At 35.8% G+C, this 25,546-nt stretch overlaps 1 protein-coding gene across 1 annotated transcript; it reads right to left on the minus strand.

The window, feature by feature from the left end:
- Nucleotides 1-6,256: 6,256 nt before the first annotated feature.
- On the minus strand, nt 6,257-25,273 carry LOC114277017 (oxoglutarate-dependent flavonoid 7-O-demethylase 1). The gene is made up of 4 exons (XM_028218837.2): nt 24,780-25,273; nt 24,158-24,405; nt 21,853-22,177; nt 6,257-6,816 (listed from the first exon to the last, which is right to left on the minus strand). The coding sequence occupies exons 1-4, from the start codon at nt 25,026-25,028 to the stop codon at nt 6,547-6,549; spliced, it is 1,092 nt and encodes a 363-aa protein (XP_028074638.2). The 5' UTR covers nt 25,029-25,273; the 3' UTR covers nt 6,257-6,546.
- Between the last annotated feature and the right edge of the window lie 273 nt (nt 25,274-25,546).

Consider the following 25,546-nt stretch of genomic DNA (forward strand, 5'->3'; position numbering starts at 1 on the left):
CCTTTGGCATAATTTGAGATGCAGTTCAGAAGTTTGTCGAGGTTTGCTCCAGAGTTGGTGGCAACAAAGGAGCGTCATTGTTATGAGTTTGAGAGATGGTTGCGTGATGATATTCGGGAGATGGTAGCTTGATCTATGTGGAAGAATTACGATGCTCTAATTGAGGTAGCGACCCAAGTGGTGGCCATGGCTATGAGTGTTGGTCGGGTTAGAGAGGAGGCCACTTTGGCAACTCTTATGGCTCATAAGCACTCTAGGCTCAGTAAAAGATGGAGACGAGCGCATGCTCAATCGTAGGCTCAGTCCTTGTCTTCATCAGGGGTTTCAAACTCATCAATTGGGAGGCCTAGTGAGGTTCAGGCTTCAAGTCAGTTGTAGAGTAGGGAGTCTACTGTTTGTTTTGATTGTGGTCATTTGGGCCATGTTAGACGTTTCTTCCCTTTGCGTGTGAATGCTTCGAGTGTTTCAGAACCTGGTTGGACTCAGTCTCTTCAATTTAGTCGAGGGCGGTACCGATACCAGACTTGTGTAAGCCAGGCTTTAAGAGCTTCGTGAGGGTCTATTTTTCAGCTAACACAATAGTATTACCCTAGAGAAGGACTTTTGTATTAGATGCCGGTGATTTAATATGTGAATCTTTTTATTGTTGACCGGTGTACTGTTGGGTGTTGATACACCGTGATTATGTGTTGTATATGTATATGTATTGTTGTTTGTTTACTCTCATGTGTTGGGGGCATGCAGTGAATCACGAACTCTCTTTTATATGTGTAATGAGAAGTGGTTCATGGATTGATAATCTTAACAGTGTTGTATATGCGTTATTGTCTTATAAGATGGTTATGTAATGGCCTATGAGCCTTGTTTTGTTTGGGAGTTAACTGTTGAGAATGGGTAACCCGTGGATTGTTGTAGTTAGTGGTGTTGTGCGGTGAGAACGAATTATAAGGCTTGAATATGTTGAGTATACAGGAATGTGAGACTTTAGGGTTTTGCAGACCTGCCAGGTTACACGAGAATATTTCGCGGGAGTGTGAGATTTGGATTTCGAGTTAGTAAGGGTGGTACTTGTGTGTGTGGTTTAGTGTTCTGGTTTTGTTGGCCAATGAGTCATTGCGATCCTATTGATCATGGTAAGGGTAATGTTTGTGTTGTGGTTGTTATGAGTTGGTATGGGTTTGCGGTATTATTAGATATTGGATGGAGCTTATGAATGTGAGGAGAATTTAGTGGGTAAATGCTAGAAGTATTCCTTGGAAGGAAGTAAGGTTGTGTTCTAGAGTGACGAGTGTGGCATTGGTGAGGATTCTTTTGTGCCCAGAATTCTGTGAATATCGCTGACCATATCGGTCTTATGTTCGAAAGGTAAGGGGGTATTTTCCATGTAAGCATATGAGTGGTGGTTTCCTTGGAAATGATGATACTATGGCCAAATCTTCAAGAATCCAGTGAGATTCAAGGAATATAAGGACTTGTGTGTGGCACTCTCTCTTAGAGTAAGTGGTGTTGGGTAGCATGTCGGTGTTTGGTACCGAGTGTAAAGTTTTATTGAGCTGGTTAGTCAGTTGCTTGATATTTGTTTGGTTAACACGTAGTCACCTTGGGAATAGCTTGGGCTGGTGTGCGAGGTTGTAAGGTTGTGGGTGCATTAGAGTGGTTTGGCGAGCAGTAAGTCTCGTGTAAGTGGTTGTGAAGATTGTGGAAATTGTGGAAAATCCTCTGGTTAGGGTAACGTATTGTGAGCTCTTCATTTTGTGTGTGCAGTATGCCTCGTGTAGCTGATAATTTATGATGATGGTATGACAGAATGGAATTGCAAGATAGTGGATTCCTTTGTTTTGTGTTTGTGCCTTATTGTGCTGATAGCACAGTTGTAATTTCTATTAATTGTTATTATAGAAATGTTATGTTTATGTTGATTGTGGAATCCCTATAAGGGTGATGGGAGTTGTTGGGTGACTTTGGAGGTTTACCAATTTGTCTTATGTTGAGAAACGAAATCGGAAGATGAATTTTTCCTTATGTTGTAGCCTCATATGGCAATGTTGAACTATAATGTTTTGGATTTAATCTAAGTGCTAATAAATTATTTCGATGCGTAGTTTATTTGATTTAATAAATGCTGAATTTAACAAAGTATGATAATGTGAATGATTTAGTGTTCTGAGTAACACTTTATTTTATTGTTGGAAGATGGTTGCAAAAATTTTAAGAATTTACTTGGAAATTGAGAACGCATTTTGGTTGTGGCAACCTTTAAAGAAAAGGAGAAAATGTGGAAAATTTATTTATTTTGTTTTATTTTATTTTTTTACATGCCTGTGTTGGAAATAATGTCACCTTTTTGTGTGTGGTTTGTTTTGTGCTGTGATGGGGAGGTTGCAGCATTTGTATCCTTTAAAACTTTTGGGAAGTGTATTTGAATCCTTTATTTTATTTTGGGAATCTTTAGCACTGTTGTATCTTAGTTTTGGAGGAATAAAAATTGATTTAAACTTGTTTGAATTGTTCGTTCACGCTTGTTTATGTTGAAAAGTTGTTTGGGAACTTAGAAATCTTGTTCTGGGGTTGACACTAGTTTTGGTGGTGTCGACACTTGCCTTTTGTTATTGGCCTCAAGGGTCGACACCAGCTTGGGAAGGGTCGACCCTTGTCTATTGCTGAATTTGGAATTGGCTACTGAAATTTAGGGTCGACAACAAGGGTTCCAAGGGTCGACCCTTGCCGGCTGCACACATTAGTGTCTCAGCTTTTCTTCCTGAAGGATTGACACATCTGTCTGAAGGGTTGACCCCTGTGTGTAATTTTCAGATTTTTGGGACGGTTTGGGCCCTACTTTTTGAGGGTTTTTGACTTGTTCTTTTCATTTGACTTTGGAGCTAATGTTCTATTAGTGCCTAGCCACTATAAATAGGTTCCAAAACACTTTCCTCTCATTACTTTTCTTTCTCTTTTCCTCTTAAACCGTGACTTCTCTCTTCTCTCTCTAAACTTAACTTTTTCACACTTAGATCTTCAGATCTACTCACCTAGAGCCATCTTTTCACCTTGGCCCTTTGGGAAAGGTTGTAGATCTTGTCAAGGGCTTTCTATTTATCGGAGTGGTTCGTGGTTTCGTCACCGGTGATTTTTGGGTTGTCTCCTCTTCATTTCAAGAGGTAGGGATTTCTTGCTCCTTTTCAATACTACGTCTATAGATAGATATGTGATAGATTTTTATTGCATAAAAGCTATGTATATTGGAGTTCTTTTTGAAAAATCATATGAGAGATATTTAGGGTTTACTTTGGGGTTGGAAATCATCATATATATTGTTGTTTGGATTCTTTAGGGAGTAGTTTAGCATGTTGATATTGAGAGGGAGAAAAATATCTAATTTAATATTATAGACTTAATAGATTAAAGATGAGAGAAAGTTGTGTAATATTTTGTGCTTGATTATATGGATTGTGTAATTGTGTTAACTGATAAAATGGTGGATTAACCATGGTATTGGAATTATTCTTGATTAATCATGTTAAATTGAGTTGAGCTATGGCTTTGACATTCATGGCTTTTAGTTTTCTAAAACAAGGAGAATGGAATTAGTTTTGTAAATTAAAGATGATGGATTTCAGATAATGATTTGAACATGTTAACTTGGAAAACAAAAGAGTTGATTTTCATAAGAGAAAGAAACCATGGCATATTGTAAATCTATAACTGATGCATGGGGATGGATTTTAAAGATTTTGAATATCGTTATTATCATTATTGTTAAGACTTAAGGTCAAGTGAATATCGGATTATTATATTATGTGTATTTAAATATTTATGCTTTGAGGTTTTGTCATTGGTCATTGGTGGAGGATGATGTTGTGATATTGAATAGATTATGTGTATGTAGTACACTCACGTTATTTATATTTGTTGAATTATGTGATGGTTGGGAATGTGCTTGCGCTTCGAATGAAAGGTACCATTACCTTCCAGCTAGCGCCTGGAGAATTGACCGCGCTTAGAATGAGAGGTACCAGTACCTTCCAGCTAGCGCCTAGAGAACTTGGCAGAGGTACCATTACCTTTCAGCCGGTGCTTGGTAAATTGGCAAATGTACCATTACCTTTCAACTTGTGTCTGGTAAATTGACATTTCGTGATGGAAAGGTGTATCCTTGGCTTACCGTGCTTAAGGTAGGTAGAGCAAAACTTATTTATCATTATTGTCTCAGTGGATCTGTGTATATTATGGGTTATGATGATTATGGTTCAGGAAGGCCGAGTTGTCTCATTTGTTGAGTAGATAGTTATTGGTTGCTTGTTGTTTTCCTTTCGTGTTAGATGTATATATATGTATAGATATGAATGTGTTGGAAACAGATGTAGGTAATGTATTGAGATTGTGAATAATGTGAAGGGCATCGAATACTTGTGAACATGTTTCAAAAAGGCAAATCAGGTGTAAGTTTGGAAAGTGGGAGAAAACGTAATAGGCTTTGTGAAATTGTTTTCAGGAATTTGTTATTGTCATATGAATTTTGGTAAAAGGTAACAAGAAGAAAGAAAAGTGAATTGCTTCTGTTGTTGAATGAAATGAATGATTTTGAGAAAAGTTCTTATATAAGTATATTTCTGTAGAAACCGTCACATTATGTATATGATATGATATAAAGCATTTATGATCATAGCTATCTGTATGTTGTTATTGTTTAGGATCATATTGGGATCCCTATTGGACTTTATGTTCATCCCACGTTGCCAATCCTTTTTCAGGTGAACGTCGAGAAGTGTTTCAAGATCGAGGATCTTCTTTATGTGTTGGCCACAGGGCATTTTATTTGTGGGCAGAATGCCATTGATGTAAAAGGGTTAAACCCTTTCTTTTAATTTAAAAGATGTAAGCCTACGAGCAATTTATTTATTTTTAACTCATGTTGCATTTACTTCATATTCGAATGAGAGAACCTTTATTAATAGTACTCGTTATTGTATTGAATTTCCTCGCATGATCTCTGAAATTGTGTTATAATAAAGGATTTAGTAATAGTATCCGTTGGCATAAAAAGTGGGCGTGACAATTTTGGTAGCGTGGAAACCTGCATTGTCTGAGTTAGTGTGATTTCAATGATAGGATATTATGGTGATATGGAGATGAGTGTGAAAGGTGTGTAACCTAGAAACGGAGGTGGTATGGTAAGAGAAACAGTAGAAGGGAAAAGAAAAAAAAAATATTGCTTTTCCGGAGGTGGTTTTTGAGAAGAGCAATGGCTCTGATTGCATGATAAAGAAAAGAAGGGACAAAAAAAAATAATGTATTGAATTGAATAATAAAAAACTTAATACAAGGTCCTTTATATAGTGAAGGACAAAGATCAAGTATGGTAATACAAATAACTTTTCTATTGTAATACAATCAAATCAAATCAATTTTTTTACATATTCCACACACATATATATATATATATGTGGGGATGTATTTTCTGGATACCAACACGTGGCATGGTGACGCCGACGTGTCAGCCGAGGTACCACGTGGTCTGGTGGTTAAGCCGAGGTAATCTCGGAGAAGCCGAGGTCATCTCCGAAGATATCAGAGTCCGAGATAAGGGGCGAGAGTCCTAAGGCACAAAGGGGACTGAACCAAGATAAGGATAAAACTCTTAGGGAGTTTATCTTTATCTCTTAAAAGAGTCCAGAGTAAACAGTAAATTAGAGTTCATAGAAGTCATACTTCTAGTGGGACTTGGATTGAGTATATTATAAAAGAGAGGCACCCCCGTGGGTCTAAGGTATGTAAATTATATTCTGAGTATTCAGTTTAGTACTTGATTATCTTTGAGAGATATACTGACTTGATCGTCGGAGTGCCCCCGGGTGGAAGAACCACCGCCGGAGCTTTTTCTTTCTGTTTCAGGTCGCTTAAGCCATCTATTCTGCTTGTGCTCTCCAGCTGATCACTAAACGGGCAGTGTGGTCAGATTTTCACCCACACAATATATATATATATATATATATATGGAATATATTATAACAATAACAAAAACTTATAAATGAGTAGGACCAAATTTAGTTTCTTTGCACAATAATACAACAAAATAAATGGATAAAGTAGTATTCAGGAAATTTTGACACTAATATAACCAACATGGTACAATTCTTATCTTTAGATACTTTCATTTGTAAAATTAACTATCAAACCTGAGTAAATATAAATTCGATTTAAGATTAACATATTCTACCAGCTGAGAAAATAAATGGATAGTAGTAAAACTTGAAACAATTATAATACTTTAACCACACAACATTTTATTCATACAATATTTGTACATAAAAAGATATCAAACATCTAATTTCATTGAGCAAACTAGTTATATTTAGGCTTGTCTAACAAATGAAGTGAAGGATCATGTGCTGTCTCTCACACATGACATGTTGCTTAGAGGTTGCATTCGAAACCATAATATAACATTATGTAGTACATATACCAATATTTTTTTTTCTTAATTAATTAGGATGACCACAAATCTAGTCATTATTGCTATTTTTAAGATTATTAAAGTGATTGCCATCAAGTTGTGCTATCTTCTCCATTTTCAATCTTTCTCATTAGCTCTAAAAATGACTTGCCTTTAAGCTTACGAGAAAAAAAATCTTTAGTATACTTTTCCATTCCAACCCTTTTGAATAATGGTGGATTTTGTAGATTTACGAGACTAGTTGTAGGTCCAATCTCTGCTTCGAACTTGGGGTTGAAGAACATTGCAATGGATATTCTCTTCTTTACTGAATTTACAGTTGCCCTGTGCTCAATGCTGTTGTACTGACCATTGCTCAATATCTGTAAATTCACATCATAAGTGAGGAAAAATAATTAGAAGTACATGTAATATCATATTATGGGCAAATTACACTTTACTCCTAAAGTATTAGCCAGATCTCAATTTAGTTTTCAAAGTATTTTTTGACAAATTTGATTCTTAAAATAATTAATTATTTCTAATTAGGCCCAATAATAAATTGTTGTTGGAATTTTTTTTTTAAATAAAAAATAATGTGGTGTCACTTGGCGAAATGTAATATGTTACCCAACCTAAACTCGAGAGGAACCCATGACTACTATAAGTAATACATTTTTCTCACATTGATAATTGTTGTCTAATATATATGCACAACACTGAAGGGATAAATGTGAGAAATACAATACTTAAGAGGTAAATGTGGGAAATTATTTTTTATACATGGATTGCCATCAGGTTTGAGTTGAGTAAAATGCCACATCTCACGAAGTTGCATCTAGATGGAATTTTTCAAAAATTTTTGAATGGTTGTTGGTTATTGGTCTAAAATTAGGAGCAAATTGGGGGAAAACGAAAAAAAAAACAAAAAACAAAAAACAAAAACAAAAACAAAAAACAAAAAACAAAACGAAAACAAAAAAAAAAAAAAGGAAAAAAGAAAAAAAGAAAAGAAGTATAGGACCTAATATGAAAATTCACTAATACTTTAGGAGGAAAAATTATAATTTATCCTTGTAATTTTTTTTTTTTTTTAGTTATTTTTCATCCCATGAATATTAAAAAATTCTTAGGGTCAATGCAGCTCCAAACAAAATGTTGATCTTTGTCTAGGACCTAAGATAAAGGTTTTGAGCTTTGTCTGGAACAATGCAGCTCCAAACAAAATGAAACTCTTTGGTTGGCTCGCCTAGTGTGGTAGAATTAAGTTAGCAAAATGCTCATGAAGATTTGGATTATTCAGAATACGAAAGATGGATTATCTCAGATTTGTGGAAGGGAAGGTGAGACTGTGACATTTTGTTCCAGGTGACCGCTCGAGCCGTGAAAGCACTGCTCAAGTGCAGATTGAGGGCATCCAATAGTCTTGCAGGTCATGGTAGACCGCTTGAGCAACCATTAGTTTGCTCAAACGAAGATGCAGGGCTCCCAGTATCTTGTTCTGCAAACAAAAATACTGAGAAGCCTCGTTCGCTGTTCGAGCGCACTGCTCGAAATCAACAATTTAAAAAGGCACTCTCTAGATCATTTCTTCACCCTTTTTCTTTCTATCTTCTTTCTCCTCTCCCTTTTTCTGAAAACATTAAGTTTCTTATCCCAAATCTCTCTCATTTCTCTAAGATCTAGACTAAATCACTTGGAAGGAGTGAAGTATACGTGGAGATCATCATCTCTACCAATTGGATCTTGGCTTTGTGAAGGATTCTTCTAAAAATCTTGCTTTCTTGCCCTTTTCTTGAGGTAGGGTTACTTTTAACTTAGTATCTATTTGATTTGAAACTGTTTACGTGGTGTGATGGTAAATATAAGACTTGATTTAAAGATTGAGTGAGGTAAAACTTGTATTTGACAAAAAAGGGAATTTTATTTGACAATTGTTGGAGCTTTACTCAACCTTTCATAGAGTACGATTATTGATGTTGGAAACTTATATATTTATGAAAATAAAGTAAAAGCCCCAAAATTATTGAAACCCTAATTTTGATCTTGATGAATAGTGATATTGTGACTAAAGTTACCTTTAGTTCTTGTAATTTTATGAATGATTACAGGATGGAAGTTATAGATGGTAATAGTAGAATTGAGATTGTGATTTGGATATAAATGAAATTATAAATCTTGTTTCTGTATTTATTTCTTGTGTTATTGGAAAAACTGGTTCAAGAAGAGGTAAATTGAGTATGCGTCCGGGGTAGAGAGTCGGGTTTAAGTTGGTACCCGCGCGGGGACTTAAGTTGCCCAATTGCCCTGTTTGCGTATATCACCGGACGAATGTGGGAAAATGTTTTTGGGTGTCCACTGGTCTTGCCATATAATAGTCGACAAAAGTGGAAAAACGAATGATTTTGGGTGCCCACATCCTGCCGTAGTGTGGTCAGCAAATGTAGGGGATATTTTCAGTTACAAATGTATGTGTATATGTATATGTGTTGGGTATCCTACAAGGGATTTATGACTTGTTTACTCCCCTGTATTGATAAAGGTTTTCTTGCAACGAGCATATTTGTTTTACTCATTCATTTTAAATGTTTGGACTTAAATCCTGAATTATTATTTTCCGAATAATAATTGTGCCATGCACGTTTTCAAACGCTTAGATACATTGTTAAATATATCTCTACTGGGCATATAGCTCATCCCTATCTAACTTTTTAGGAATTGGTGATGTGACACCATAGTAGTGACCTGGAGTTTACATTTTGTTTTTGGTTAGGAGTTGTGGCTCAAGGATAATTAATTGTGAAGACTTAAAGCCGTGTGACGGGCATTTAGAATTTATTTTGTTCTATATGGTGCCATCTTAAACTTTTGTATGCCTCTATGGCAATGACTTTTGAATTGTCTTCTAGCTTATTAAACTAGATAATGAACTTGAATTGTCATTGGTGTGTAGACCTTGGGATTTGTAATTTGAAACCTTAGTTCAATGAGAAAGAAGATTCTATGGTACTTGGCTATGCTTGGTTGTTGTATGCTCATGTGATATATATTTCAGGGCATTACAGAGACGACATGTATCATTTCAGACTCTTTGAGATGATAGGTTTGCATTTGGTCCTTTTATTATTATAAATGGGACCTCCTTCTAGATGTTTAAAACCTTGACTGGTGTGTTATCATTAGGGACGAACCCAAGATTTGATCATCGGGGGGAGGGGGGGGGGGAGAGGGGGAGCCAAAAAGAAAAACATGAAGAATGAGAAACGTATAATGTAGAATATTTAGCAATAATTAAAATTATATTTTGAGTGAGAATACAAAAATCTCGAACATCACTATATGGAGTGTAGATCAACTTTACATGTCTATTTATGCGATGCATATGAAATTAGGCTTATAAATGGACCCAATTTGGATTGGATCTAATAAAATTTGAATCCAATCCAATTAAGTTCTTGTTCAAATTTGTTTTGAGTTTGCGATTGCCATATTTGACATTAGATCATCAAAAAACGATTTGCAAATTTTGGAAACCTGATCAGATAATCCAACCCAATTTAGTAACTTTCGCATGATTTTTTTGTTTGCTCAGCAAAAAGAAATGGAAAATTTTACTGATAAAGAAAGAGTGATACATAAGAGAATACACCAATCTTTATCAATAACGAAAAAGGTTGAGGATAAATCATTACTAGGGAAGCATGTGACAACTTGCTTCAAGTGACAACTCGAGTGGTGGAAATACCACTCGAGCGGAGATAAAGTGCTTCTAATAGTTTGCTTTGCAGGTCGAGAGACCACTCGAGCGAAGATGAGGGGTTCCCAGTATCTCATTTTGTAGGCAGAGATACTGAGAGGTCTTGTTCACTGCTCGAGTAGTGAAAAGACTGCTCGAGTGGTCTGCGTGAATTCAACAACTTAAAATTCACTTTTTAGATCATTTGTTTCACTTTGTTTTTCTCTCTTCTTTCCTCTCTCTCTCAAATTTTGAAAACCCTAGATTTGCCTCTCTCTATATCTCTCATTCTACTAAGATTCAAGCCCAAATCCCTTGCAACAAGTGGAGTGTATGTAAAGATCTTACTTTATACTGATTGGATTTCAATTCTACAAAGGATGCTTCTTAAAGTCTAGTCGTCTTGCTCTTTTCTTGAGGTAAGGTTACTTTTAACTTAATATCTCTTTATTTTGAAGAAGATTATGTGGTTTTGTTGTGAGACCATGATACTTTATTTTGTTGATTGAGCAAAAATTGAGTCTTATGTTTAACAAAAAGGGATTTTACCATGCTTTTATGAAGATTTCAAATAAATTCTTATGCATTATGAGTATTAATGTTGAGAACTCCCACATATATGAAGAGGGCATAAAAGCCCTAAATTTGTTCAAAACCATAGTTTTGATTTTGATGAAAAATCATGTTTCGATGGAATTGATTTTCAAATCGTGAAATTTATTAGACATTAGACATAAATAAGTGGATTACTAGATTTTTTTAGTACATTATTAATGTGTGTTGAATTTGGCTTGGTGGATTTGGAAATTGATAATCCATGTGTTGTATATTTGACTATTTATCTGATGTATTTGTGAATGCTTCGTTACTTGGAAGGTGGTAAAAAAGGGGAGCTAAATAGTGTATGGGTCCGAGTAGAGAGTCAGTTTTTGAGAACAATGTGTTATGTCAGTATCCGCGTGGGAAGTTAAGGTGCCCAAATGCCATGTCTTGAGCGTATTGCTAGACAATTGTGGGAAAATATTTTTGGATGTCCATTGGTCTTACCGTATAATAGTCAGCAAAAATGAAAAAAAGGATGATTTTTGATGCCTACCACCCGCTGTATTAATAGCTGACAAATGTAGAGAATTGTTTTGGTTACAAATATATATATATATATATATATATAGTATAGGGCTCGTATGAGGGATTTGTAGCATATTTACCACCCCGTGTTGAGAAAGGTTCTCAATGGAACAAAGATGCATTTGTTTTTTTCTTGCCCCTTTTATTTGTGAACATAAACTTTAAGCTGCGTGTGGGTTATGATAATGCCATATGAATGCTCAAATAATTAGATACTTTATTAAATGTATCTCTACTGGGTATATAACTCACCCATATCTAACATTTTCAGGAATTGGTGATGTGCAACCACATCAATGAGAAGATGTAAACTCTTTTGTTTTGATTGGAGCACCGAGGCTCATGGGTGTTAAGTGGGTATGGGATCAAATTTTGATTGGAGCACCGAGGCTCTTAGTTTACCGTGTACGTTTTATGTGTTTATGTGATTAAGTGGGTATGGGGATCAAACTTTTAGGATACAACTTGGATCCACTGCACTCATTGAAGTGCTTTGGGAAAGGCACCTGATCAATGCTTTTTCCACTTGGAAGTCTTTGAGCATCGTGGGATATATTGATATCTTAGAAGGGTGATTCGTATGTTCTCTATGCGACAAGGTGCTTATGTGGTTTTCCAAATGTGGTTTAAATACATGTATATTCACATGCTAGTGCATACGGGACGGGTGGGACTAAGTGTAGAAAGACGAGTCATGACTTTAATCTTATCTATGATTCTTATAGTATTTCAGGACATGGTAGAGATCGTGGTAGACCTCGCTGGGATGGTCGGAATGTTCTTGCCCAATCGGAGATCCCTCCACAAGAAGAAGGAGTGGATTAGAACAATGTGGCCGCTCCACTGGTCCAAGACGTAATTGGGGCTGTGGCCCGGGTGATAGCTGGAGCTCTTAGAGAGTCTATGGACATACTGAGAGCTGAACAAGCAGCTAGGACCGTCGAAGGTGAGACTAGAACTTCCTTTCTAAAAAAAGAATTCTTTCGCTCAAATCCCGCCGAGTTCAATGGCGGGTCCAACCCTATGAAAACAGATGAGTGGTTAGAGCAGATTGTCAAATCTTTTGAGATCTTCAACATTCGTGAGGGTGAGTTACAGGTAGCATTGGCAGCCTACCAACTGAAAAGAGAGGTGGGGCAATGGTGGAAGTATGCCAAAAATCATGTTAAGCACACTTGGGAGGCATTCACGCATGCCTTCCAGGAGAAGTTCTTCCCTCCTACTACTAGGGAATGGTTGAGGAGACAGTTTCAAGAGCTATTGCAGCTCGACACGCCTGTGGCCGAGTTTGATGCCACATTTACTAGTTTATCCCGCTTTACACCCGAACTAATAGTAACTGAAGGACGCCAATGTTTAGAATTTGAGAAGCGGTTAAGACTGAAAATTTTAATGAAGGTAGTGGGTAACATGATCAAAGATTATGACTGACTTGTGAAAGCCATGGCTCATGTGAAGATTATGATGGAGGTTGAGGATGCCAGACAAAAATCAAAGAGGTCGGGGTACTCAGAGTCTAGGGGTGATTCGGGGTCTTCGAAAAAATGTAGGAGCTCTTCATCCTATCATTCATCACCACAACAAGCTAAGTTGTTCGGCTCAATGACGATTGGTGGTTCGGGGAACATGGGTCAAACCCGTTGTGCTTGTTATAGATCTGGCCAGTTGGGCTACAAGGTTTTAGCGTGTAGTCAACGAGTTGGGGCTTACATATAGTTGGCTGACTTCCATAATCAATCCCAAACTAGGGGCCAAGCACCATCTTGCTACCAGTGTGGCCAATCGAGGCACTTGAAGTAGTTTTGCCCACAGAAAGCAAGGACTTCTAATGTATTGAGATCTCGCTAGTTAGTGGGCTTCCAAACAAGCTAGGGGCAAAGACAATCTCATCAGCCAACCAAATCGGGTCAAGCATCCAGAGTAGTGCACAGGGCTACGTTAACACAATTTGTGCAGCAGGTCCATGTTTCGCGAGGCAACCTAGGAGAGTAGAGACCACAAGAAAAAGTGTATGTCATCACCACATCAGAACAATCTTTAGAGCCATCCATGGTGAGAGGTATATATCTTATTTTTAATAATAAGGCCAGTGTGTTGATAGATACTAGGGCATCTGACTCATTCATAGCATTTGCATTTGCATCCATAATGGGGTTAGAAAGTGAGCAATTAAAGTCTCCGCTCAAGGTAGAGTCACCCATTGGTGGTAAGATTTTCTTGAATCAAGGATGTCGTGGGTGTGTAATTGAGGTCGCTAATTATTGACTTCTATTTAGCTTTGGGTTGTTAGATATGTCTAGATTTGATATCATCCTCGGCATGGATTGGTTGTCCTCCTACTGTGCCATTATAGACTGCTACCGTAGGAGAGTTACTATGTGCACGTCAAGTGGTGATTGCTTCTCTTTCCTAGGGAGTAGAACCGATAGATTGTTGCCACCATTCTATGACCCACGTGGTCAATGCGAACTTAGCTTTCTCCTAGCAACCTTCTTAGACGATAGGAGTAGTAAGGTCAGAGATGTGTTTCCAAGAACGGCTTGCGAGTACTCAGATGTCTTTCTAGAGGATCTCACCAAATTACCATCTCACCAGGAGGTTGAGTTTTCCATAGACCAAGTGCCAGGCATGGCATATATCTCCATGTCACTGTATAGATTTGCACTAGCTGAATTAGTTGTCCTAAAGGAACAACTACAAGAATTGTTAGATAAGGGCTTCATATGTCCTAGCATCTCACCGTTGTTAGCTCTGGCCATGTTTGCTAAAAAGAAAGTTGGTTTGTTGAGATATTGTATAGGTTATCGCAAATTGAATCGAGTTACGATTAAGAACAAGTATCCCTTGCCTAGAATAGATGACCTTGTTGATCAACTCAAAGGTTCGCATTGTTTTTCGAAGATAGATTTGAGATCGGGCTACCATTAGTTACGAGTTAGGGTTGAGGATATTCCTAAGACGACCTTTCGTACGAGATATGGTCATTATGAGTTTCTAGTCATACCTTTCGGGTTGACCAATGCGCCTGCTACATTCATAGACTTGATGAACCGAATCTTCCAAGAGTTTCTCGACAAATTTGTAGTTGTCTTTATAGACGACATTTTGATTTACTCACCTTCCAAGAAGGAGCACAAGGGCACCTCCTCATTGTCCTATAACTCCTTAGGGAACATCGTTTGTATGCGAAGTTTGACAAGTGTGAGTTTTGGCTCTCGGAAGGAAATTTTTGGGCCATGTAGTTTCCGGGACGGGGTTACAATGGATTCTTCAAAAATTAAAGCTGTACAAAATTGGGATCAACCTAAAAATGCCTTTGAAATTCGTAGTTTCCTAGGTCTAGTTGGTTACTACCGCCGCTTTGTAAGGAATTTCTCTTCTATAGCAGCGCCTTCGACTAGATTGACTCGTAAAGGGAATGAAATTCGTTTGGAGTGGAGCTTGTGAGATCCTTTCAGGAACTAATGCTTAGGTTGACTATCGCTCCTATTCTCATTATATCGGAACGTGGCTTGGGGTATATAGTGTATTGTGATGCTTCTAAGGAAGAGTTGCGATGTGTTTTGATGAAAATGATAGGGTTGTAGCATACGGTTCTCGACAATTAAAACTGAAGAGAGGAATTACCCGACCCATGACTTGGAGCTTGCCGTTTTCATATTTGCCTTGAAACTTTGGAGATATTATTTATATGGTGACAAATTTGAAGTATTCTCTGATCATAAGAGTCTTAAGTACCTATTTTCGACAAAAGTTTTGAATTTGCACCAACAGAGATGGGTGGAATTCATGGAGGATTAAGACTTTGAATTACACTATCAACTCAAAAAGACCAATGTTGTGGCTGTCGCCTTGAGTAAAAAATCCATAAGTACCATGGCTAGTCTCGCAGTGAGGGAATAGAAGATGACAGGGGATATTAATGAGTTTGACTTGCAATTTTGCGAGTCCTCTAAGCGAGCTACCCTGTTCACCCCTATCGTACAACCTACCCTTGTTACACGAGTAGTGGAAGCCCAACAGAGTGACTCGAAAGTAGAGACTATTAGGGAGAGAATCTCCAAGGGAAAGGAAGAGAAGGGTTTGAATGTTTATGTCGATGTGAGTGTCCATTATTTTGATAGATTGTTTGTGCTTGAGCCTATAAGAGATGAATTCTTTCGGAATTCCACGACTCTCATCTTGCGGTACATCCGAGAGGCACAAAAATGTACCATGATCTTAGCCGTCAGTTTTGGTGGAGGGGTATGAAGAGGGATGTAGCTTCATTTGTGTCTATGTGCCTAACCTATCAACAAGTCAAGGCCGAACAGCAAAAACCTACGGGATTATTACAACCTCTACCAATTGCTGAGTGGAGTGAGAATATGTTAACATGGACTTCGTTACGGGCCTGTCGAGAACACAAACGAGTAATGATGCGATATGGGTGGTCGTATACTGAATCACCAAGTCGGCCCATTTTCTTACCATGAGTACGGGTGATTTTGTTGAATATTTAGTTAAACATTCCATCTGTGAAATTATTCGGCTCTATGGAGTTCTGGTGAGCATAGTGTCTGATAAAGATCCTTATTTCACTGTTAGGTTGTGGCGGAGTCTTTAAAGTGCCTTGGGTACCTAACTGAATTTTAGTATTACCTACCATCCTCAGACTGATAGACAATCTGAGTGTACCATACAAATCTTGGAAGACATGTTAAGAGCGTGCGTGTTAGACTTCAAAGGGTCTTGGGAGAAACACTTATCATTAGTTGAGTTTGCGTACAGTAATAGTTACCAGGCTAGCATTAAGATGGCACCTTTTGAAGCTCTTTACGGATGTCCTTGCAAATCAATTGTTTGTTGGGCTGAAATAGGGGATTCACCTATGCTTGGGCCTAAGTTGGTTTGCGAGACCACCAAGAAGGTAGCTCTCATTCAAAGGAGCATAGTCACAGCTCAAAGCCGTTAAACAAGTTATGTCGATCGGAGGTGGAAACCATTGTCTTTTGAAGTATAAGACCATGTATTTTTAAAGACCTCGCCTTGGAGGGGATTAATAAGGTTTGGTCGAAGCGAAAAATTATCTCCCTGATTTATTAGCCCTTTTGACATGATAGAGTAAATAGGAAAAGTTGTGTATCGTCCCGCCTTACTACCATAACTCTCAGGAGTGCACAATGTGTTTCATGTGTCAATGCTTCGCAAGTAGGAGCCCAATGCTTCCCACGTATTAGATTGGACATATATTGAAGTTGATAAGGATGCGTCTTATGAGGAAAGACCGATTCAAGTTCTAGATACGTGGGAGCAAGTGTTGAGGGATAAGACCATTTCATTAGTCAAAGTGTTGTGGCATCATCACAGCATTGAGGAAACAACTTGGGAGGATGAGGTCGATGTTCGTGAGAAATACCCGAACTTATTCTAAAATATGTGATGTATCCACTTGGATTGTTGTTCTCTTTTCTTTTCTTTTTTTTTCTCCTTTAATATGTGGTAAACCAAATGTAACCCATACCTTCTTCTTTTCCTTTTTTTGCTACTAAAAAATTGTTCGTTCACTATTTAGGGATTATCAAGAATTGATGATTATTATATTATTATCTTATTGTTGTTGTTGTGTTGAAGATTGACGTTATTTCGGGGGCGAAATTCCTTAAGGGGGAGAGATTTTGGCAACTTGCCTCAGGTGACCGCTCGAGCAGTGGAAATACTGCTCGAGCAAAGATAAGGTGCTTCCAGTAGTTTGTTTTCTAGGTCAAAAGACCGCTTGAGCGAAGATAAGGGGTTCCCAGTATCTCATTTTGTAGGCAGAGATATTGAGAGGTCTCAAACCGCTCAAGCGGTATGCGCAAGTTTAGAAACTTAGAAGTCACTTTTTAGATCATTTCTTTCACTTTGTTTTTCTCTCTTCCTTCTTCTCTCTCAAATTTGGAAAATCCTAGATTTCCCTCCCTATATATCTCTTATTCCACTAAGATTCAAGTCTAAATCCCTTGCAAGAAGTGGAGTGTATATAAAGATCTTACTTTCTACTAATTGGATTTCGATTCTACAAATGATTCTTCCTAAAGTCTAGTCTTCTTGCACTTTTCTTAAGATAGGGCTACTTTGAACTTAGTATCTCTTTATTTTGAAGATAATTATGTGGTATTATTGTGACCATTATACTTTATTTTGTTGATTGAGCAAAAGTTGAGTTTTTGTTCAACAAAAAGGGATTTTACCAAACTTTTATCAAGATTTCAAATAAATTCTTATGGATTATGAGATTGATGTTGAGAACTCCTACATATATGAAGAGGGCATAAAGACCCCAAATTTGTTAAAAATCCTAGTTTTGATTTTGATAAAAAAATAATGTTTGGATGGAATTGATTTTCAAATCATGAAAGTTGTTAGACATTAGACATAAATAAGTGGATAACTAGATTTTTTAGTACATTATTAATGTATGTTGAACTGGGATTGGTGGATTTGGAAATTGAAAATCCATGTGTTGTACATTTGACTATTTATCTCATGTATTTGTGAATGCTCGGTTACTTGGAAGGTGGTGAAAAGGGGGATGTAAATAGTGTATGGGTCGGGGTAGAGAGTCGATTTTTTAGAACAACGTGTTGTGTCAGTATCCGCGCAGGGAGTTAAGGTGCCCAAATGCCTTGTCTTGAGCTTATTGCCAGATAAATGTGGAAAAATGTTTTTAGGTATCCACTGGTCCTCCTGTATAATAGTCAACAAAAATGGAAAAATGGATAATTTTGGGTGCCCACCACCTGCCGTATTAATAGTCGGTAAATGTAGGGAATAGTTTTGGTTATAAATCTATATATATATGTTGTATGGGGCCCCTATGAGGGACTCATGGCATATTTACAACCCCGATTTGAGAAAGGTTTTCAATGGAACAAAGATGCATTTGTTTTTTTCTTGCCTTTTTTTTTTATTTTTGAACATAAACTTTAAATAGCATTTGGGTTGTGATAATGCCATGTGAATGTTCAAATAATTAGATACTTTGTTAAATGTATCTCTATTGGGCATATAGCTCATCTCTATCTAACATTTTCGAGAATTAGTGACGTGCCACCACCTCAGTGAGAGGAAGTAAACTCTTTTGTTTTGATTGGAGCATCGAGGCTCATAGACATTAATGTGGAAGCTCCAAGCTTATTTGCTTAGGACCATGAGTCTATTTTTGTTGTAACAAGGCAATGCCTTGAATTTTTGTATGCCATTAAGGCCTTCTATTTATATCCTCTAACTTGTTGAACTTTGTCAAGTAGAAGTGTATATAATATGTTGAACACAGAGCTGCAAATGAAAACCTTAGTTCAATGATAAAGAGGACCTTTTGGGGTTAATAGTATTATGATGTTGATGAGATTTTTGGGTTTAACTATGTTTTATTTGATGTTTTGCATTAAATAATTTGGGGGCGTTGCAGAGCATATCCTAACTAAGTTGACAGATGTTCAACTAGTCAATCATGTGCAATAACCCATGAAAAAAACAATACTAAGAGTTGGCAAGGGTCCAACAGGAAAAAAAACCTAACCAAAGACAAGGGAAGGAAAATGAAGGGAAAGTAAGTATATTTAGCAACAAACATAGGGATGCTCGAACGTCCTGCACTGGATTCCTCTAAATTCTAAGAATATCCTCAACTAAGTTAAGAAAATGCCAAACAGAAAACTTTTGGATGCCCAAGTGGCTTTTTTCGTTACTAAATATAAATGGAGTGGGTCAAACCTATTAGGCCAGTCCAACTCATCAAGCCCAATACCTAATTAGCCAAACACCAACATGGGCTAGCCACATCGAGTCCAGATCCTCCTGGATCATCTCCTAAGTCCTCAAGCACTTGGAACAAGGCTAACTTATACAAAGGCCTAAGATGGGCCGAACTATATGGGTCAAACCTATAAACCGAACAATATGGGAAAAACCCATAAGCAGAACCTTATGGGTCGAGTCCATCAGCAGAATCGACGAGGGTCAAGCTCACACAAAGTCATCCATATGGGCCTAGCCCATCTCTACAACAACTTCATTGATGGCCGAACAAGGTTGGGCCAAGGAAACAAGCAGACCAACCAGAGGCCTCTAGTGGCAGGCGTCTAAGCTGTAAGCACGCATGTGCAAATGCCACCTCAGCTGGTCCCCTCTCCAAGAATCAAGAAAACTATTAGGAAAATGAATGTGCAATGATATATATACAGTTCAAGTGGGCATGTATAAGCATGGATGCTCAGCTCAGTGGTTCCTCACCTGAGCTATGACAGAGAATACCAAAAGGAACCAAAGCTCCATCATCCTCACCTTAGAGAGCAAATCAAGTCATCTACATAAGCAACACACCCATTTCAGTGCAAGCTATGGAATTCCCAGCCATCACACATACAAAGACTCTCTTCCCCTCTCTCTGCACATAGGGAGAGACTACATCATTTTCTCTGACTCCTAGCTTTCACGCCGAAGGAATTTTCTGGCCAATCCCGATCAAGCAACTCTCACGGTTCTTTCATTTTTCAGGGCTCTTGATTCTTGAATTGTCCAATGCAATCGTAGAGACCCCGATTCATTTATCTAGTGTGGAAACCAACACACACAACCTCAATTCATAGGCTGATTCTTTTATTCAAATTAGAGGTGTAAACTTAGTTATTAATATGTTTATCTCCCATGCATGAACTTAGATTTTGTTATATATAATTTCTAATTTGTGCTAAAATAAGAAATAAAATAAGGAATGATAGAGGCCTTGTTTGGTTTGTCTCTTGAGAGACAATTTTTGAGAAAAAAATTCAAAAATTTGTTTGATGGAAATTTTTTGAAAACAAAAATTAAAAGCACTTTTCTCTCTCATCTCTCCTTTTCTTACATCCTACACATCAATTAATCACATTTTTTCTTACACTCATCTATTCAACTATAAAAAAATAAAAAAAATAAATTTAAAATAAAAACAAAAGTAAAAATAAAAACTAAATCATCCAAAAATCTAAAATTCCAAAACTATTTTTAAAACATACAATCAAACAAATTTTTTAATTTTATAAACTCTTTCCAAAAAATTATTTTTCAAAATAATTTCACATATACAGACCAAACATAACCATAATGTTACGGGCACTTCTATCTTGAATTCAAAATAAAAGGGTAAGTTACACTAACCTTGCTTGAGGTTTTTGAAATGACAAAAATCTTTTTGAAGATTTAGTTTTAAATTACACGGCGTCTCCTAAGATTTAATAAAACTGTAAAAAATTGACACAAATCTCCTTGAGGGTTAGTTTTAAATTACATTGACCTCACTTGAAATTTAATAAAACTACAGGAACCTCCCATGAGGTTTCTAAAATGATACAAACACCCTTTGAGGTCTAATTTTTTATTACAAATTCCTTCTTTCTATTGCTTTATCTTTATACGAAGTAGCAAAAATTGTTCATATTATCAAATAATTTAATTACATTTTCAATTTACTTTTTAAAATTATTTCCAATTACAAAGAATTTTTTTTTAAAAAAATACAATTCATATTTTCTTTCTTGATTATACTTGTAGTTACGGTTTGATTGTGTGTGTCTTTTCATCAAAACACTTATGTTGCTAAGAATATTATGAATCGTCTTTAAGAGATCCCGCAGAATCGATCCCCACAATTGCTATTTTATTTCTAGAAAAATGAGTGATAGCACTAATTAGTGCTACCACTAATGATGTGGCAGTGGGCTTCACCATGAATGATTTGATGTTTTGGCCTTGGTGTTGTATTTTTTTTTTTTTTTATTGAGTGTCATGTCATTAGTGATCTTTTTAGAGCTCCAAAATTAGTGGTCTCTATCATTGTTGTTTATTTCTACATCCGTATTCTTTACCCCAAGATTGTGATAGTATATTGTGCGTGCAGGATCTCTGAAAATTAATTTGCAACATTCTTGGAAACATGTGGATTCTTGATAAAGGGCATACATACAATCAATAAACAAAGGAATAAAATAGGAATTGTATTGTTTTTATTTTATTGTAATTGCACACAATTTTAAGGATAAAATTAAAATGTAATTAAATTATATGATGATATCAACTATTTCTATTATTTATTTATTTGTTTATGATAAATTAACAAAGGGGGAATCTATAAGAAAAGCTAAACATAAAGGGCGATTTCTGTCATTTCAATAATCACAAGGGAGATTTTTGCAATTTTACTAAATCTCAAGAAATATCAATATAATTTAAAACTATACCTCAAAGGAGATTTTTGTCATTTTAAAAATCTTAGACAAGACAATTTCATTAAATCTGAAGAGAATTGAATGTAATTTATCCATAAATAAAGAAAAGTGAAAGGTAGTAGAACTTCAATTATCTGTACTAAGAGTGTTTTAGAAAGATGGTTTAAAACTGTTTTTTAACTTTTTTGTGAGACAGAGAAATGGATTAAAAAATTGGAAAGTGACTTTTAACCTACTTCTTAAAATAGCCCTTCCTACCATGTGTGAAACAGAAATATTCAACGTAAAGAGTTTCGAAAATGATAGAGAGAGAATGGTAAACAGACCTCTAGAATGTCGCCTACATTAACAACAAATGCATCTGGAAGGAAATTCACAGGAATCCAAATCCCATCTTTTCTAATTTGGAAGCCTTCAACTCCATTGACTTGTAGAAGGATGGTGATGCCGGTAGCATCGGAGTGAGGCGTAAGGCCCATCACCATTTCAGGTTGGGGACATGGAGGATAGTATGTCATCCTCACTGATTGCGTTCCATCATCAAACATCTCCTCTATCTCTCCCTTGTTAATCTTTAGAGCTTTTTCCATCAATCCAAAAAGTGTCATTGCAAGTTTTTGCAACTCTGATATGTAAGACTCCAAGGTTTCCCTACAAGAAGAAAGAAAAAAAGATTATGCAATCCTTAAGCTCTGTCTGGTTTCAAAAAAAAAAAAAAGTGACAAACATAAAATATTTTTTCACTATTTAAGCCAAAAACATTTTTGCTTTTCGATGTCCTGACAAAAGTTATATATTTTTTTTTCTAAACTTTTTGTTTTCAATTAATTTTTTTTATTTTTTATTTTTCAAGTTTTTCTAGAAAGATCAAAAGAGATATTTAAAAAAAACAAACACTAAAGATTAAAACAAAATAATAAATCAATTTCCACCTAAACTTTTCTAAAATCAAAATCAACCTTTTATTATTTGTCAAATCAACTTTGTTAGGGATAGCATTAACATAAAAAAGTAAAAGAATGAAATAAAAAAATAAAAAACAAATAAAAAAATGAAAAAAAGAAAAAAAAAAAAAAAACACTAAGGGGTTGTTTGAGATGTTCTAAATAAGTGTACTTTTTGACTTTTTATGAAATATGAGTTGGGTTTGAAGTGATGTGGTAGAGAGGTGATGTGACTTATATAAGATGATGTGACTTAAATAGGATAGTGGCTTTTTGACTTTTTGACTTTTTTTGAACATCCCTAGCTTAGCCTAAAAGTCTATTTTCCTAACCAACCCTTCAATACATAATTTTTTTTTTAATAATAATTACTATTTTGATAAACAAAAAAAGACATTATATTAATGTAATAAACGAGATACCGAAGATTACATAAAAAGCAAAACCACGGTAGAAAGACTACATAGGTAATGAAACATGTCAACTGGATTGGGATACACCACAAATGTTATGTATCTAGGGAAAAGACTAGAAAAAATATTTAGAATTTGAATAGTATATGGTATAGACGGACACATTTTCTGATGTAAGGTTACATCTAAGATTAATCTAATCAATACATCAAATTCTAAACACTCACCTAATTTTTTTTTTATTTTGTAGCATTGTTTTAACTTCACTGGTAGGCAAGGGCGGAAGCAGCATAGGGCTAGGGGGTCACATGCCCCTCAGTTTTGAATTTTTTCTTTTTTGTTAATATGTTATTTGGTTAAGAATTTATTATATTGCTCACAATAAGTAATTATTTGATACTTTGGGAACACTATGTGATATTATTTACATAATAGTTTAAATCAATAGTGTAGCGAAAAATATTATAGATTGAATATAATGAACTCATTATTTTCAAGTAGTTGACATATCACTTAGTGTGATTTGTAATTAGTGATTTTTTATGCTTTGAGCATCACGTAGGTAACGCCATATGATACTCTAAGGTTGTTTAATAATTTTCATTCAAAACACATCATTTATAAGCAATGTCATCTCTTTAATATTTTTCTATCAAATAAAAATTAAATAGACTTTATAATAATTTGTGTTGTAAATGATGTGTCTTTATTTTTAAAATTAAGAATTTTGACCCATAATTTTTTGTGCTAAAATTACATACTTACATCATCATCCCATACCGAGCTGTTCCAGACTATTATAGAATTTTGATTTATTCTTATTAATAATGAATATGTAATTTTTTATGTTTGAATTTATCTCCTAAAATTATTATTATCTTAATGTTTCTCATGAGATTTTTTAAATAAAAAATTATAATTAATAAGTGTTCCTTCTAACTTAATTTTTTGATTCCACCGTTGCTGGTAGGAACATGTTCTTGTGTGTAAGTACATCAAAAATGCTTTAGAGCTCTAATATAAGAGCTCTAATAGCTCTAATGGGAAGATGGGACCCACCCTGATGTGATGTTTGTGCCTTGTTTTGTTTTTTTTTTTTTTTTTTTTTTGCTTTGACACATCACTAGAGCTCAAATTAGAGCTCTAGATTTAGAGCTCTCTAGCATTTCCCGTAAGTACATACATAGATTCATACAACATGAGAGAGAGAGAGAGAGAGAGAGAGAGAGAGAGAGAGAGAGAGAGAGAGAGAGAGAGAGAGAGAGAGAGAGGACCTAAGTGAAGAAGGGAGCTCTGGAAGTAGGTGGGCCTTCCTTCTATGGACAGGGTTGACGAACATAAAAAACCTATCTGCCCAATCAACTTTTTGATCTTCTTCCATTGATTTGGTTTGTCCATACCCTTCAACATCACCTGGCTGTATCTTGAATCTCATTTTCTCTTCAGAAGGAAGCTTGTAGAATTCTTCAATTTCATATTTCAGTTTCTCCACTAGTAAAGAGCTAACTCCATGGTTTACCAACTGCAAGCATCAGGACTAGTATTAGTATGTATTTTCATTTTCTACAGATGGTCGCCCACATACATCTTATTATGATAATTCTATACAAGGCTGTTTGGAAAAACCATATTAATCTATTAATATTCAAAAAAATTATTTTCTTCTTGTTTTATGCTGTGACTTGTTCTTTTTCTGGAATCAAGATTAATTATGGGAAAATTTCATGGTTTATGTACAGGCCCTATAAACAATTGGTGTAATCATTTTATGCTAAATGGACAGAATCCCTACACTTTACTACGAGTTCAAGGGTTTGAATCTTGCCATCCGTCATTCAGATCAGAGTCATAAAAATAAAATTAAACAAAAAATGAAGATATATGGTAGATCAAAACCTGAAAGATACCCCATTCTTTGCATGCGGAGTGCAACTTCTCTAGTTTAAAATCTGTTGCTTCATCCATAAGTAATTGTTGCATGTCAACGATAGGAATCATTTGGAGAGAAGTGGCATCTTCTGAGAGAATTGTTGAAGGTTCATTATCTAAACGAACATAGCGCTCCGGGATGCCAAGCATGGGCTGTTTGGCAAGCTCTTGAATGCTCAGTGAACTCCCTAACCCCTTTGGTTTTGATGATGCCATTGCTTTCAAGTGTTACAATTGCAAACACCTAAGATAAGTATTTATACTCAAAAAAATACAAGTCAGTACACAAGACTTCTATTAAAGTAGAGTTTGAGATTGTAAAATGTATACAGTTTTATTTCTATTTTTGGTGAGTATGTTTTTGTGACTTCAACCCAATATAAATAAGATAAATGCATATTGTATTCAAGAATGGATCTATTCCAGGGTGGCAAGCAAGGACAATTTCAACAAAATTTCTTATTATACTAGTATTTACTATGAATTATCTCTAAAATATATAACCTCCCCTCCATGTTTTCAAAAAAAGTTTTGGTAGTTTGTCCTTCTATATATATATATTAATGTATATTGAGGGACAAAATCTATTTTACCTCCGTATGGTATGACTTAATAGTACTTTACTCCTGTCTTTTAAAAATAACTATATGCCTTCTATGTAGTTTTGGACTAAAATACAACTATTAACACCGTTAACTATATATGTAAAATGACTATAATACCTTCAAACTCTA

This window comes from Camellia sinensis, chromosome 9, assembly GCF_055761805.1.
Source record: "Camellia sinensis isolate YWXY chromosome 9, ASM5576180v1, whole genome shotgun sequence".
Classification (NCBI taxonomy): domain Eukaryota; kingdom Viridiplantae; phylum Streptophyta; class Magnoliopsida; order Ericales; family Theaceae; genus Camellia; species Camellia sinensis.

Coding starts and splice junctions, on each gene's coding strand:
- LOC114277017 (XM_028218837.2), bottom strand. CDS start 25,028: ATGGCATCATCAAAACCAAAGGGGTTAGGGAGTTCACTGAGCATTCAA. Junction 24,406..24,779: donor AAGAATGGGGTATCTTTCAG/GTTTTGATCTAC, acceptor TGATGCTTGCAG/TTGGTAAACCATGGAGTTAG. Junction 6,817..21,852: donor ATGTAGGCGACATTCTAGAG/GTCTGTTTACCA, acceptor GTGAATTTACAG/ATATTGAGCAATGGTCAGTA.